The 13,531-nt window shown below is 40.9% G+C and overlaps 1 protein-coding gene across 2 annotated transcripts; it reads left to right on the top strand.

The window, feature by feature from the left end:
* The first annotated feature begins 382 nt into the window (after window positions 1-382).
* LOC143415165 (immunoglobulin superfamily member 8-like) lies at window positions 383-12,294 on the top strand. 2 transcript variants are annotated; one of them, XM_076880638.1, is made up of 8 exons: window positions 383-498; window positions 3,101-3,213; window positions 3,680-3,938; window positions 5,450-5,857; window positions 6,218-6,271; window positions 9,545-9,642; window positions 10,257-10,298; window positions 10,461-12,294. In XM_076880638.1, exons 1-8 carry the CDS (start codon window positions 453-455, stop codon window positions 10,509-10,511), a joined length of 1,071 nt encoding a protein of 356 aa, XP_076736753.1. In that variant the 5' UTR covers window positions 383-452; the 3' UTR covers window positions 10,512-12,294. The 2 variants fall into 2 exon arrangements, with proteins under 2 accessions (XP_076736753.1, XP_076736754.1); XM_076880639.1 differs by lacking the exon at window positions 6,218-6,271.
* The last annotated feature ends 1,237 nt before the right edge of the window (window positions 12,295-13,531 follow it).

The following is a 13,531-nucleotide window of genomic DNA, read 5'->3' on the forward strand; positions in this document are numbered from 1 at the left end:
AGCTCGTGTTAAACTGGTGGAAGGTTCCTCACTGAAATGTCTGTCACCTAAAGTTAAAAATAAACTGGCAGCATTTAGGTTTTTCTCCTCTTCCTCTTTTTTCTTCATTCTTTCTGCTTTTCAATTTTCATTCTTGTTCCTAGCTGCCATTCACTTAAACAGAACTATGAATGCCACTTGAACTGTAAGAGGCACGAGTGGGGTCCTTTCAGGGAGGCCAGGTCTCTGCTGTCAGAGACCTGCTGGCACTAGTCTGGGCCCCAAGCAACTGTGTGGTGGTTGACCACAATCCACTGTCTCTCTCACACTCACAGACTCTCTCTCCTCTGTCATGCTGTCACGCATTTCCTGCACTCACATACAGTGGTAAGTGTCAGTGGCGAGAGAGGACCGGTCTTACCTCCAGAGAAAACACGTGGAAATCGAGGGACAAGGAAAAAAGTGGAAGGAAAATGGAAAACTATGTCACTGCACTCACTTTTGGGATTTTCATGCTCAGTAAGAGACACTTCTTTGCTTGGTGGCTAATTAACTCTGCTGGTGCCCTTTTATTTAAAAAAAGGAAGAAAAGAAAAAGTGTGTTTTATAAAAAAAAAACTTTTGCAACTATCGTTATCACTGTGCATTATTTACCTGCTCTGTCTTATACATCTTTATCAGTTCATTTTGCCATTGTAGCTAAACAAGTGCTAAACAGTTTAAGTACTCGCAGGCATTTTTGGTAAATCACTGCAACAGTGTTGGGCAGGCGATCGTTTGACACGAAGCCAAATATTAATCCCCGTTTTGAAGTCTGCCAATTTAATATTTCATTTTTGTCTGAGGGTGGACTATCTTTTTAAAAAAAAATAATTATTTAAACAAAAAATAGTGCATTTAACATCCAATTGATTTGTAACTTTTTGAGTGAAACAGAGGTTTTGGTTGGTATGTTGGATTAAGCCGAATTGAAAAGTCAATCAAAGAGATTGAAAATAAATGTCTCTCAGTCTCTGTCCAGTTCAGCCTCTCATTAGTCCGAGCGAACTGTACTCCCACTAAGACCAGTTAGCCAACATGAGTTGACATGGTCCCATTAACCTGCTGAGAAGTGATGGCCCGGCCATAAAGATGAGCTGTATTATTATGATCAGGCTCGGCCAGTTCCCTGGTTTCCCTGGTTTTCTCCACAAGGACAAACCAGCACCTGTTCACTGGCATACCTGAATATATGCCCTACAGGAACTGTCCCATTACACATCACATTAGTACTCTGGGAGAGGAGGAAGCCTCTTTAATGTACTTCCCCTTTTACTGTGACCACCAGACTTTCATTTTCCTATCCTGTAACGAGCCATAAAGCGTCTGCATTTTTTCCCTTTTTAACGGTTTCTGTTTTGATATTTTTGAGTGCACCTCCAAAATGTTTTAGTGGTTTTATTTCTTTAAAAAAAAAAAGGTGCTGCAATTTTGGGATTTGTGTTTGTTCGTTGTTGCAAATCCATCAATTACAAACAAGTGGACACTTAAAACATCTGTTGTAGGTGAAGTTCAGAAACCCTGAGTGGACTGTTGGAGCTGCATCTGAGTTCTTTGACCTGGTATTACAAATGTGTGAATTTTCTTCACTTTCAAATTTTGTTTTAAAATACTTTGAATTAAATCAGAAAGATGTTGGTGGTTGGTCACATGATAGTAACTTGCATTAGTTGCATATTAGCTTTCATGAGACCAACATGTCAACTATCCATCCCTAATGTGAAGATAAAGACAGCTTAAACTGTAGACTACTGCTGACAGACGGTGAAGGGAAACATAATGTGGCTTTTATGAAGTTTTGTCACTTATGAAACAGAAAACACTCAGCAGGCTGACTCATACATGCACATCGTGCTTTTTCTTGAAGTTGTGGCCAGATTTCTGTTTTACGTTTAAAAATAGAAGATTTCTTCTTGCTCTGTAAAAATGCTTCCTCATTTGTAGACCTCTGCTGACTGCTGAAGCTTAATAATTTCTAACATTAATAATAATAATACGTTTTATTTGAGGGCACCTTTCTAAAACCCAAGGTCACACACAAAGAGAAAAAGACGTCACTAAAACATCCGATTAAAATAGATTCTAATAAATGAAAATATAAGAAACAGCAAAATACAACCACAAACAACAAATAATTTTGAAAAAAACAACAACAACAACAAGATTTGACAGCAAGTAAAATCTGTATTAAAGTAAGTTTGCAATTTCTGAAACCTGTTACATAAAGTCTGTAGATGTAAGAGTATTTTTTATTCTGGGGAAACCTGGATGAGTACACTCCATCTGAGGTCTCCTACATCAAGCACTCCACGAACACCATCGCCACCGACAAATGCATCTGGGGATCTGCCAAACTAAAAACCCGGGCTGATGAGGAGATTTGCCTGCACAGGATGACCCCAGAAAGTCATCAGCACAGTGCTCTCCTCTTCTTAGAGGAGCTCTACAGGTCTGACTGCCACAGTAAAGCCTGGAGGACGCATTTCACCCAGCACCTCACCTGTTTCAAGTGTTACCTCAGCAAGGTGGCACATGAGACAAAGGCCTGTTTATTTCACCTTCGGTGATGTCGCATTTCTAAGGAAAGTGCCAGTGCCAAAACAGCTATTTCTGCTATTGAGCCTTGTTTGGTGTCTCTTTTGTTGTGGAAACATGTGGAAGAACCACACACAGCCACAACAGCCTGGCTGCTCCTCCTCATGCTGGTCTGGATGCCAGGTGTGGTCACACACTGACCAAGCTTGGCTTCCTGTTCTTTAGCCAGGATTTGTTGCAAGTCAGCCAGTGTGGCTTTCACCTGACTGTCCATGATTAAAACATTGAAGTGTCATTGTCAAACATGTCATTACCTTATTCAAGCTGCTACAGGCCCAGCAAACTTCAATATGACCTCAATGGTCTGTTGTACTGAGGGGCAAATGTATATAAATACAGCGTATTCTTCATGTAAATTCTATTTTTGCTTCATATACAGAAGGATTTTCTTTCATCTTAGAGGTTTCAGAGTCCAACTCAGCCTCCACACATAATTTTTTCTGTTATAGACTTTTAATCTTTTAAAATGTTTTCTCTGTCCTTCAAGGTGGGTGCTCGGCCCGTGTGGTGACGGTGCCTCCTGGTCCATTAATCCGGGTGGAGGGCCAGCCAGTCTCCATCAGATGTGATGTCAAAGAATACACAGGGCCTAGTGAGCAGGTCATTTTCCCAACACACACACACACACGCGCACACACACACACACACACACACACACACACACACACACACAGATCAGTCTTGAAGTTCTGTCTGACAGATGGGTTACACTTTGAAATGATGCAAATGGCCACCCTGTGCAGTGGTTTCTACTGTCACAAATATAGTTAGTGAATTATTATTATTTTAGTTTCTTCCTCAAACTGTTGAACATCGTCTACATTGTCGAACGTGCCTCAAAAATGAACTAATAGTGGATTTGTTGTGAGCTTATTTTCAGTTATAGAAGTCAAGAATGTCATGTGTGAGACTTTGGTCCCTCACATAAATTTTTATTATTTTTATTATTATTATTGTTTTGGGTTTTTTTAGAAAACATATGCTCCTCTTCTTCAAGTCTGAATGTTGTTAAAAGTTTGCCGTAATATAACATTCACATCGTCTTTGTTCCTCTCTTTTCCTGCAGGATTTTGAATGGAATATGTTAAAGGATGCGAAAGGGCAGAAGACAAAGATAATCTCCTCTTTCGACTCTCGCTACTCCGACCAGTCTTACAGCAAGCGCGTGGCGTCTGGCGACATATCGGTGGTGCGTTTCCAAGACAATGAGGTGGAGCTGAAGATTGCTGAGGTGAAGTTGACGGATGCTGGCTTCTACGAGTGTCAAACACCGAGCACCGACTACGTCATCAGTGGAAATTATATGGCTCAGGTCCAACTCACAGGTATGAAAGTGTGTGTATATTTAACCATTCTGACCTATTAATACAGAGGTTTAAATCCTGAACAAATGTTAAATTTAACAAATGTCTGATCAAAAAAATAAAAACCTTTAAATCCAGGCACTCATACAGTACATATCTAAGCATACTAGCTTTCTTTGGAAGCCATAAATTATTTCTATTTGCACATAATAATAAAAAACAAAAAATGTTACTGTAAAGTGTCATATACCAATATTATTTGAAGAACTGACGGGTTTCTTTGAGCCATAGTACAAAGCTCTGCTGTGCAATGATGTACTTTACCTTGTAACACTCAAACCTTGTAAAATCAAGTTAAAACTGAGGAGATAGCTTCCAGTTTATACACAGTATCAAAGCATTGTCAAGCGTTTGAGCTGTCCCTATAGAAACTGACTTAATGCTCACAAAGGGGGTTTCCCCTCACCATAATCCACCAGAACTAATACAAAGCAATATCCACGTGCACTCCAGTGAAATGGCCCGATAAGGTCCAGGCCCATGTGCTCAAATGGGACATCCATTAATGGTAAAGGGCACAAAGGCCCTTTTTGTATGACTGGCTGGTTAACCAGCTGACACTCTGGGCAGGGCAAGCGCTATTGGTGCACATCTGCCCGGCCAATAAAATTGAGCCATTATTCAATCTAGAGTTTTGTCATACCCAATGTGATTGGCCACTGGGTTGTAATGAACCACCTGGAAAATCATTTCCCGGCGACTTCAAGGCACCGACAACTGGATGTGTTCCTCCTCTGTGCGAGTGTCTAATCAATACAAAATGCAGAAATGTCAGCGCTGCTTCAGGGTGCACCATCTGACCATCAATTCTTCTCACCTGGTTGAAGGCTGAGTGTAGGGTGTCAACACAAGACAGCTCCAGTAGAAAATCTTCTGTGGAGTGAATTCCAGGGCTTTCTCCTTCTCCTTCCCAGAGCCGATGTCGGATGACCCCGTATCACCGCTTAGCGCAGGGCAGACCCCGCATGTCCCTATCGGCCGTCAATGCACCCGGACACACTGCCCTATTAATCTACTATTAATCTAATGTAGCTTGCCAGTGTGTGAATGGGTGAATGACTGAATGTAGTGTGAAGCGCTTTGGGGTCCTTAGGGACTAGAAAAGCGCTATACAAATGCAGGCCATTTACCATTTACTGAACCCGGGCCAATCTGGCGTGCGTCAGGCATCGGGAGCAGCCAGAAAACCTATTCCTCAGCCAGCCACCAGGATGCCTCCACCATTGCCTGGAACGCCTCCAGGAAGGCTTTTTTGAAACACAAAATTAAAAAATGATATCCTAAAGTTGTGGATGTTAGACTTCAGAGGGTCCTTCACAAGGCCCCTTGGGAAAATTGATTGCCCAACCCTGCTGTAGAGGCTAGCTTGGCACGTGCTACTTTATAAAGTCAACATTTTTACTACTAGTTTTTTTTTCTTTTTATAAGATTGTTTGTGTGTGAAAATTTTTTTTGTTTTGTTTTCCCGTCAGTCATTCCTAACACGCTCAAGGTGTCCCCTAAGACCCCGCCCCCTGTCATCGTTGAGGGAAGTGACCTAACTCTCTCCTGCAACGTCACCCGGGAGCTCATCCACCCCACCTACCTGTCTGTCACCTGGTCGGTGAAGAAGGGGACGACGTCAGAGGAGATTTTGACGTTTGGTCCTGAGGGGGATGTGGTCACGGGGTCCAGGTTTGCCCAGCGTTATGCAGAAGGAGGCATCCGATTGGTCCCTGGCAGGAATGGAGTGTTTGAACTGGTGATTTCAAAAATGACGATGTCCGATGAAGGAAATTATGAATGCAAAGGGATAGAGTGGACATATGAAAGAGGAAGAAATTGGATAAAAATCATGGAGAGTACCAAAGAGATGGGAACCGTTGCAGTTACTCCTACAAGTAAGAGGACACATGTATGAAGCACTGGTTACACCATTAAAGGCACCATTGCTGCTTTTCTGTTTGAATTACATTTTTCAGACCAATTCTACCAAATTATATGAATACTGGCAATATTACAATTACTATATATTGGAAATAAGCTTCATCACAATTATACATGACCTGCTTGAATGAATTATGATAATGTTTTGGGGGGTTTTTTTTCGCCTGTCCCGTTTGGTTCTTTTGCCGTCAGAATTATTGTCTAAAGGCAAAGAAAGTTGCCCAACGGATTTACTTTACCAAATGGACCATCCCAGCCTTGCTGTATTGGTCTATTTGATTCACCTTTGCTTTTATTGTTTATTTTATTTTCAGTTGCTGAACATGGGACAGACTTGACTGGGGAAAAGAAACGGGAGAAAGAAAGAGGTAAAGAAAAGGAGCGGGGTGTTCAATTTGGTAAAGTAAATCCGTTGGGCATCTTTGTTTGCCTTTAGACAACAATTCTGATGGCAAAAGAGCCAAACGGGACAGGCAAAAAAAAAAAAAAAAAGCGGGGAAGAGGGACGGTGACAAGGGGCAAAAACCAAAAAGCAACAAAACAAACAGACAAAACATACATATATCAATCACCTGGATCACTTGTTGAGAAAGAAAAAAGAGAAAACAAGCAAAGAAAAAGAGAGCAATAGAATAAACAACATAATCGCGATGATCTATGTGAATATAACAGCAAATACTAGTGATGGTCCGCTTGAAGCTGAAGCTCCGGTGTGTGTGTCAAAAAAATCAACACACTGCTTCAGAAGCACTGTGCCAAAGCTTGATTCGTTTGGCCAGAGTCACGTGATCGGTGACGTCCGAAGCTTCATTTAGAACGTAACTGCTTCGGTGTCTGATTCAATGGTTTATAAGGAAGCGAATCATTCGCGGGATTTGTGGAGTGTTTTGATGGTGACAGATAGCGAACCACTGATCATTCCACTGAGAGATTTGGAGCCAGCGAGGAATAGAGGAGGTTCTGTTGTGTGGGAGAATTTTGAGTTGATTTTGGTCAGTTGGGTGGGTTTTCCAGCTTTGTGTTCTGGCCGTTTGCTTTTGTTTTGTGCGTGTTTATTTTATCTTATAATGGGAAAAAACTTAAAATGTCAAAAAATCTGCTTTCATAGTATAAATATCATTAAATAACTTTAGAAAAACTTCCACTTGACTCTTTACATGTAATGTTATAAAAATATATATTTTATTGTTTAATTAATCTGAAAATGTTAGTCTGCCAAATGTGCAGCAATTTAATCTATTTATTCTCTTTAGCTGATATTTTGTGGGGCCCAGGTAGACTGTATAACTGCATCTCTACCAGTGTCTCTGCACTCCAGCCTCCTCTGTGCCATGTGAAGGGATTTGCCTTAAGGCAGGAGAAATGATCTCCACGAAAAGGAACAGGTTCGGCCATCGCACAGTGGAAAAAATTCTCTTCTTAAATAAAAATGAGAAAGAGCTACTTTAAATGCATCATGTTTTTGTTCATAAGCATTTTCCCTTTCCATTTCACAATCAATTCTACCCCCAGGTCAAAAATATGTCTAGGAAAATTTCCCTAATATATAATATTATATATATGCTCACAGCAGAAACATACTCCATAATGTGTTGTACATTATCATATGTATATTATATGTAACGTGGTATTTTTCAATTATTGTATTTACCAAGATCAAGGAGTCACAAGCAAAGAAAGACCAAACCATGGCGCATGTTTAAACAAGATAAGATAAGATAAGATAACCTTTATTAGTCCCACACGTGGGAAATTTGTTTTGTCACAGCAGGAAGTGGACAGTGCAAAAGTTATGAGGCAAAAATTAGAATACAATAAGAATAAATACAGTACACAACTGTACAGAATAGAATAAAATAAAATACTATATACAGTAGAATAAAATAAATATACAATAAGATAAAAATAGAATACAAACACAAATACTATATACAACTGAGTAAAAATACAACGATGACAGAAAGGATTATTGCACTTAGTATTATTGCATATGTATGGATGTGTGTGCTTGATCAGTTAAAGTCTTTATTATGGAGTCTGACAGCAGTGGGGAGGAAAGACCTGCGAAATCTCTCCGTCCCACACCGTGGGTGCCGCAGTCTCCCACTGAAGGAGCTGCTCAGTGCTGTCACAGTCTGCTGCATGGGGTGGGAGATGTTGTCCATCAGGGATGACAGCTTAGCCGCCGTTCTCCTGTCACTCACCACCTCCACTGGGTCCAGAGGGCATCCTAGAACAGAGCTGGCCCTTCGGATCACCCTGTTCAGTCTCTTCCTGTCCCCAGCAGCGATGCTGCCGCCCCAGCAGACCACGCCATAAAAGATAGCAGAAGCCACAACAGAGTCATAGAAGGTCTTCAGGAGTGGGCCCTCCACTCCAAACGACCTGAGTCTCCGCAGCAGGTACAGCCTGCTCTGCCCTTTCCTGTAGAGGGCGTCTGAGTTATGAGGAGAGTTTACTGGTCAAAATTATTTATTAAACAAATAAACCACATTTTCTTAACCTCCCAAAAATAAACTTTCAAAGCAACACAACAGCGGCTTGTGTAATGGGACGGTCTAGCCTCCGTTGCGCTGATACTGTTGTTTGTCAATAAAGTAAAAAAAAAAAAAGCCTCTGTTGCGCTGCCCAGGTTGCCTAGCAACCATGATACTAACCACTGGAAACGTGTCATAGCTTTGTTTGACAGAAATGAAGGAGAAAATCTTCTGTTAATTTCTTTCTTTCTTTCTACATGAGCTTTGATCATTCTCTGTAAGATTGAGCTCAGCTATTGAACGGAGTATATTTTAAAGTAAAGGCTTTAAAAGCAAGTTAGTACTAATGTCACATAACTTTGCCGACATGTGGCCAACAGTAATGTTTAATGTTCTTCGTTATTAAACATTTGCACATAAATAAGTGACATAATATTCAGTACTTAAAGTTTACTCTTCGGCCGCCCCTCATCCGCCGTTTTTTTCTGCAAATTTATCCACACCCATCGCATTCTGGGATATGTTGGGCCACGAAGTCTACACTGCCACGTCCTTAAAATTCAGGGAAATGAAGGACGCATTTCAGGGCCGCATTGAGCAGCCTTTGAATTGGGACAGCCTTCGGCGCGCCGCTGTGACGTAATCGGCCTTGAAATGCGTACTTTAAGGCTGCAGGGGCGGAGCTTTCATAGCTCACTGGGCCCAAGTGTTGCTCATGCAGTCTATCACGTCAATCAGCTCCTGCAGAGCAAAGCAAAGCACAAACCACACACAGATATTTATCTCCTACTTCCATGTTTTGTTTTGTCATTACTGGCTTCAGAGGCTCTTTAGCATAATCTTAACAAGTTTGAAGGACCTAGCTCGAGTATTTTTTCAGGTAAACAAAAAAAAAAAAGATTTAAAAAAGTGTTTCGAAACACTTCAGTCTTTATTTTTTGTATGACACTTGGACCTGGAATTTTGCATTTTTGTTGTGTTTATTGTTTCTTTTCCCTGCAATTTGAGATGGTCACAAGGTCAGTCATGCCCCAGACCCAATTAATGTATTTCAGCAGTAAATACAGCAGGAAAAAGAAACATCTACACCAGTCTCCTTTTAACATTTCTTCAGATTTTGCTCATGCTTGCGCTTTGTTTAACCATTGACTCTGACCTCCACAGAGCCTGTAATTTTACACAACTCCACGCCGTGTTACATCGTGAGCAGCTTCCTCAGCCTTTATTGTCTCATCATCACCAGTATGTTCATCAGAGAGGAGGTGGGTCCTGTTTCTCCTTTAGTGCTGAAAGGATTCTGAGTGAATTCTGGTATTTAAAGGAGGAAAGACAGTCAGACTGGGTGTTATTGATCACTTCCAAACCTACGCAACATTTTACCACATATTTATTTAACTTCCTCTTATCATAAATGTAATGCAGCACCAATGGGGGCCGGGGGGGCAGCCCCCATAATTTGTTGTCCCCCATTAGTCTGACAAGACTACGTTGGTAATAAATCTAATAAACTTGAGCACAATAAAGAGGAAGACTCCCTACAATGAGTCGAAGCATGAACTTGTTATTTATGTTATTTTTCTCTCTTTTGCCATATTTTTCTAGCAACCTGTATCTGACAGCATATTAAAGCTGTAAATTCTGTTGGTGTGCCACCCCAATATTTTTAATGGTTGATTCAGGTTTTGCTTGTTTTTAGCGTTGAGTTGTCTCTGAATCGGGACTTTTAGCTTTGACTTGTTCAGTGTGGTTTTATTTTTAATCCTATGAGCTGACTTGACTTGAAACTTGCATTGACAGAGAGATGTTGTTGGTCACAGTAACACTCCAGTAAACAGCAGACTGTTTTTGACTAAACATATTTCACATTTTTCTGTAGTTCTTCAGCACCAAAGTAAAGACAAACCAGGACGTCAACAGTGTAAGTCACAATGAAACCCAAGCAGTAATCTGTGTGTTTGCTGTAGCTTGTTTGTTACTGCCTGTGCTCACAGGTCTTCGGAGTAAATATGTGTACTCTACAGCTAATCTGTAACTGTTAATGAGGATAATGGTGTAGACTGAAATGTGCTCTTGTGTTCAGGAACTGGAAGGTCTGGATACTGGTAATTTCTCCCTGCAGACAAGACCATGAGACCCCAAAGGAAGAAGAGTAGGTTTGCTGTTCTTGTACAACCTAATGTGATTGAAGTATTGAAGTAACAGGATGAAATGTCACAACAAAATTCTTAATTATGTGTCTTTGTTGCTCTGTTTTTTGTTTTATTCCAAAGAAGTGAGCTTTATGTTTCAGTACCGACTTTATTGTGATTTACCATCCTGCAGCAGCATATTATTAAGACGACTTTTACCAGTTTTCAGGTTCTCTTAAGGTTTTTTGGTTCCTTGGGTCTTTGTGTCAAAGACTCTCTGTGGATTAGTTAAGATTGTGATGAAGAATTGAAGGAGCTCTGTTAGGGAGTTTTTATTTATTTATTTGATTATGCTTCAAATGTTATGTTACACATATTTCACCAGACACAGTTTTCTGTAGAAACAGGAAGCTGACCCTGTGACACTGACAAGAGACCAGTACAGAAATACACATCCGCAGAAGTTGACTTGCATTATATTATTCTTAGAAACTGACACACACACACACAGCTTACACGCAGACAGCATCAGGACCTGCGTAACAGGAAATGTGATTATATTTGCATATTGACGATGTAACCTATAAAAATAAACGAATACTGCAGTTCGTGGTGTCTCTCTGTCTGAGATTCACCCGTGCCACACGTTATCAGTATCAAGTGTCTTAGTGTTGTTTATTCACCTGACTGTTTGTTAACTGTAAATCTCTGACAAGCTCTCAGTTTATCAAAGGTTGAAAGAAACACAAAAAACACAGAACTGATTTTTTAAGCCCCTGAAATGATTACACAGTAAGAAACCATATTAACAGAACTATCATAAAGGATCCCTATAATGCAACATCTGTTTTCAGGGCGGAAGCCACAGGTTAGTATTGGAGTGACTGTAACCCTAATTCAGATAGATTCATAGATAAATTCTTTATTGACCCTACTATAACATATTAAATTATCCTCTCCCAATCACGTCTGTCATTTTATCTGTGTTTTTAATATTTAATATCCAAAGCTTGTCCAATTTCAGAGACATCTTTCAAATCTGTGTGAAATTTCTTAAAACTGCAGAGGAGCAAGATTTAGTAAATGAACACAGCCAGCCATGTGAATAAATTTGATGACTTTATGGAACTTTTGGAGGCAAAATAACAAACATAAACAAATTTTGAAATGCTATACGCATTTTATAAATGTAAGTAAAAATAAGGATATTAGCAATGATTAAAAACTCTTTAAACAGTTTAAAAGTTGTTTCTTTTACTATTTTTTTCTTACATTTCATTTAATTGTTAATTTTTTAATGATTCATTTATTTCATATTCAACATTTTGAGCATGAATTCTTTGCAGCTTTTAACATTTTGAAAACAAATGCTGCAGCTTTAAGTTTTTATATTGTCGGTCTTGTGTTTTATAATTTGTTTGTTTACACTTCTCAAAGTCCTTTGACCTGTCATGTTAGATGGTGCTTTAATCCAAGTTAATTTGTTCCTGTATGAATGTTTGCTTCATTATTATTATCTGTAAAACTGAGTCTTTGTTGTTGTTGTTGTTGTTGTTGTTGTTGTTTTGTTTCCGGATATGAAATCTGTGATTAAAAAAACTCAGTAAAACTCGGTTTGAAGTTTTGCAGATCAGCAAACAGAAGCAGATTTTGGACATTTCTGCCACCTAATGAATTTAAGGTGAAATACATCAGGGGGGGGAAGCTACTCAATTTTATCTTGATATAAGGAATTATATGAAGGGTAGATATGAATATGTGAATCGTAATTGCTTGATTAAGTGATTTAAAGGAATATCTGCATCTACCTTTGAATGAATTTCTTTAATGGTCTTTAAATAAAAGAAATAAAAGGTTATCTTTAGAATGAAATAAAGATTATTTTTTAAGGTGTGAAATTATTTAAAAACTGTTACAGAAAATTAAAAACCACAGTTAAAGTAATTAAAGATTAAAGGATTTATCACAATTATTATATCTGTGAGATTAAATACAACACATATTAGTGAATGATTTTGTTTGTTTCTCAATTTGGGGGTTTGGATATTCAGTATTTGTAAAAACGTGTTACTGACATGTAAAACTGCTTAAACCGTGAAGAAGAACAAAATCTGGCAGGTAGCTCCATGCCCTCCTGGGTTTTAAATGCACCTTAGAACACACATGCATCAACACTACAATGAGCGGGTGGAGGGAGGTTTGGAGTCTTCTCTCACCCCCGTTCTCTGCGGCCTGCTGGAGCGGGGGGCCAGGAGGAGTTGGCCGTCCGATTGGGGTCTGGAATGTGGGGCCTCCCTGCTGCTGCGGAGTCGGGGCGGTCTGCTTCTCCCCACCGCAGGGAAAAGGGTAACACCACCTGGGTCTGCGTGCAGTCCCCCCCTCCAGGGGCAAGGGTACCTAGACCCGGTTCGTAGAGTACGCTTGGGGAGTGTGATCATGTGTACAACGTCTCTTTATGTCTGTCTCCACGTTGGTTGAGTGTGAAGTACATATGAGAGCATGAGGGTGGGAATGGATGTTTGTGTCTGTGTGTGCCTGTATGTCTGTGTCTATATGTCAGGTTGGGTATCAGACGCCACCTCTCTGGGGACATCTCAGGCCCTCCAAGGTTTGGAGGCCTATCACCCCCTACCACCACTTCCCCTGCCAGTGGCGGACTCCCTCAGACGTCGGTGCGTTGGTGGTTCTTTGTGTCCGGGGATGGGCGTCCAGGTACACACCGGCTCACTCGTTGGCGGCCGCTTATCGGGGCCTGGAGCCTGGGGCTCGCTCGGGCCACTTCGGAGTGGAGTGCCCCCGGCCTCTCGGCCTGGGACTCGGTCACTCAGGCACGGCTGGCTGCCGGCGGAGCTCACGGGCGCGTCACTGCAACTCCCCCTGGCTTCTGCTCCGCGGCTGCTGAGTGAGCCCTCATCTGGGACTCTCCTCAGCTCTTTCTGGGAGGCGCGGCTGCCCCTCTGTTGGTCTTCCTTGGTCTCTTGTGTTCTGGGGGCCTCTGGATGTCTGGAGTTTTGATCTCCTC

The sequence above is a fragment of the Maylandia zebra genome, linkage group LG23 (assembly GCF_041146795.1).
Source record: "Maylandia zebra isolate NMK-2024a linkage group LG23, Mzebra_GT3a, whole genome shotgun sequence".
NCBI lineage: Eukaryota > Metazoa > Chordata > Actinopteri > Cichliformes > Cichlidae > Maylandia > Maylandia zebra.

Bases quoted from the DNA above. Each gene is read 5' to 3' on its own strand.
- LOC143415165 (XM_076880638.1), top strand. From the start codon at position 453: ATGGAAAACTATGTCACTGCACTCACTTTTGGGATTTTCATGCTCA. The intron at 5,858-6,217 runs GTAAGAGGACAC...TTTTATTTTCAG, and splicing joins CGTTGCAGTTACTCCTACAA to TTGCTGAACATGGGACAGAC. The intron at 6,272-9,544 runs GTAAAGAAAAGG...TGACCTCCACAG, and splicing joins GAAACGGGAGAAAGAAAGAG to AGCCTGTAATTTTACACAAC.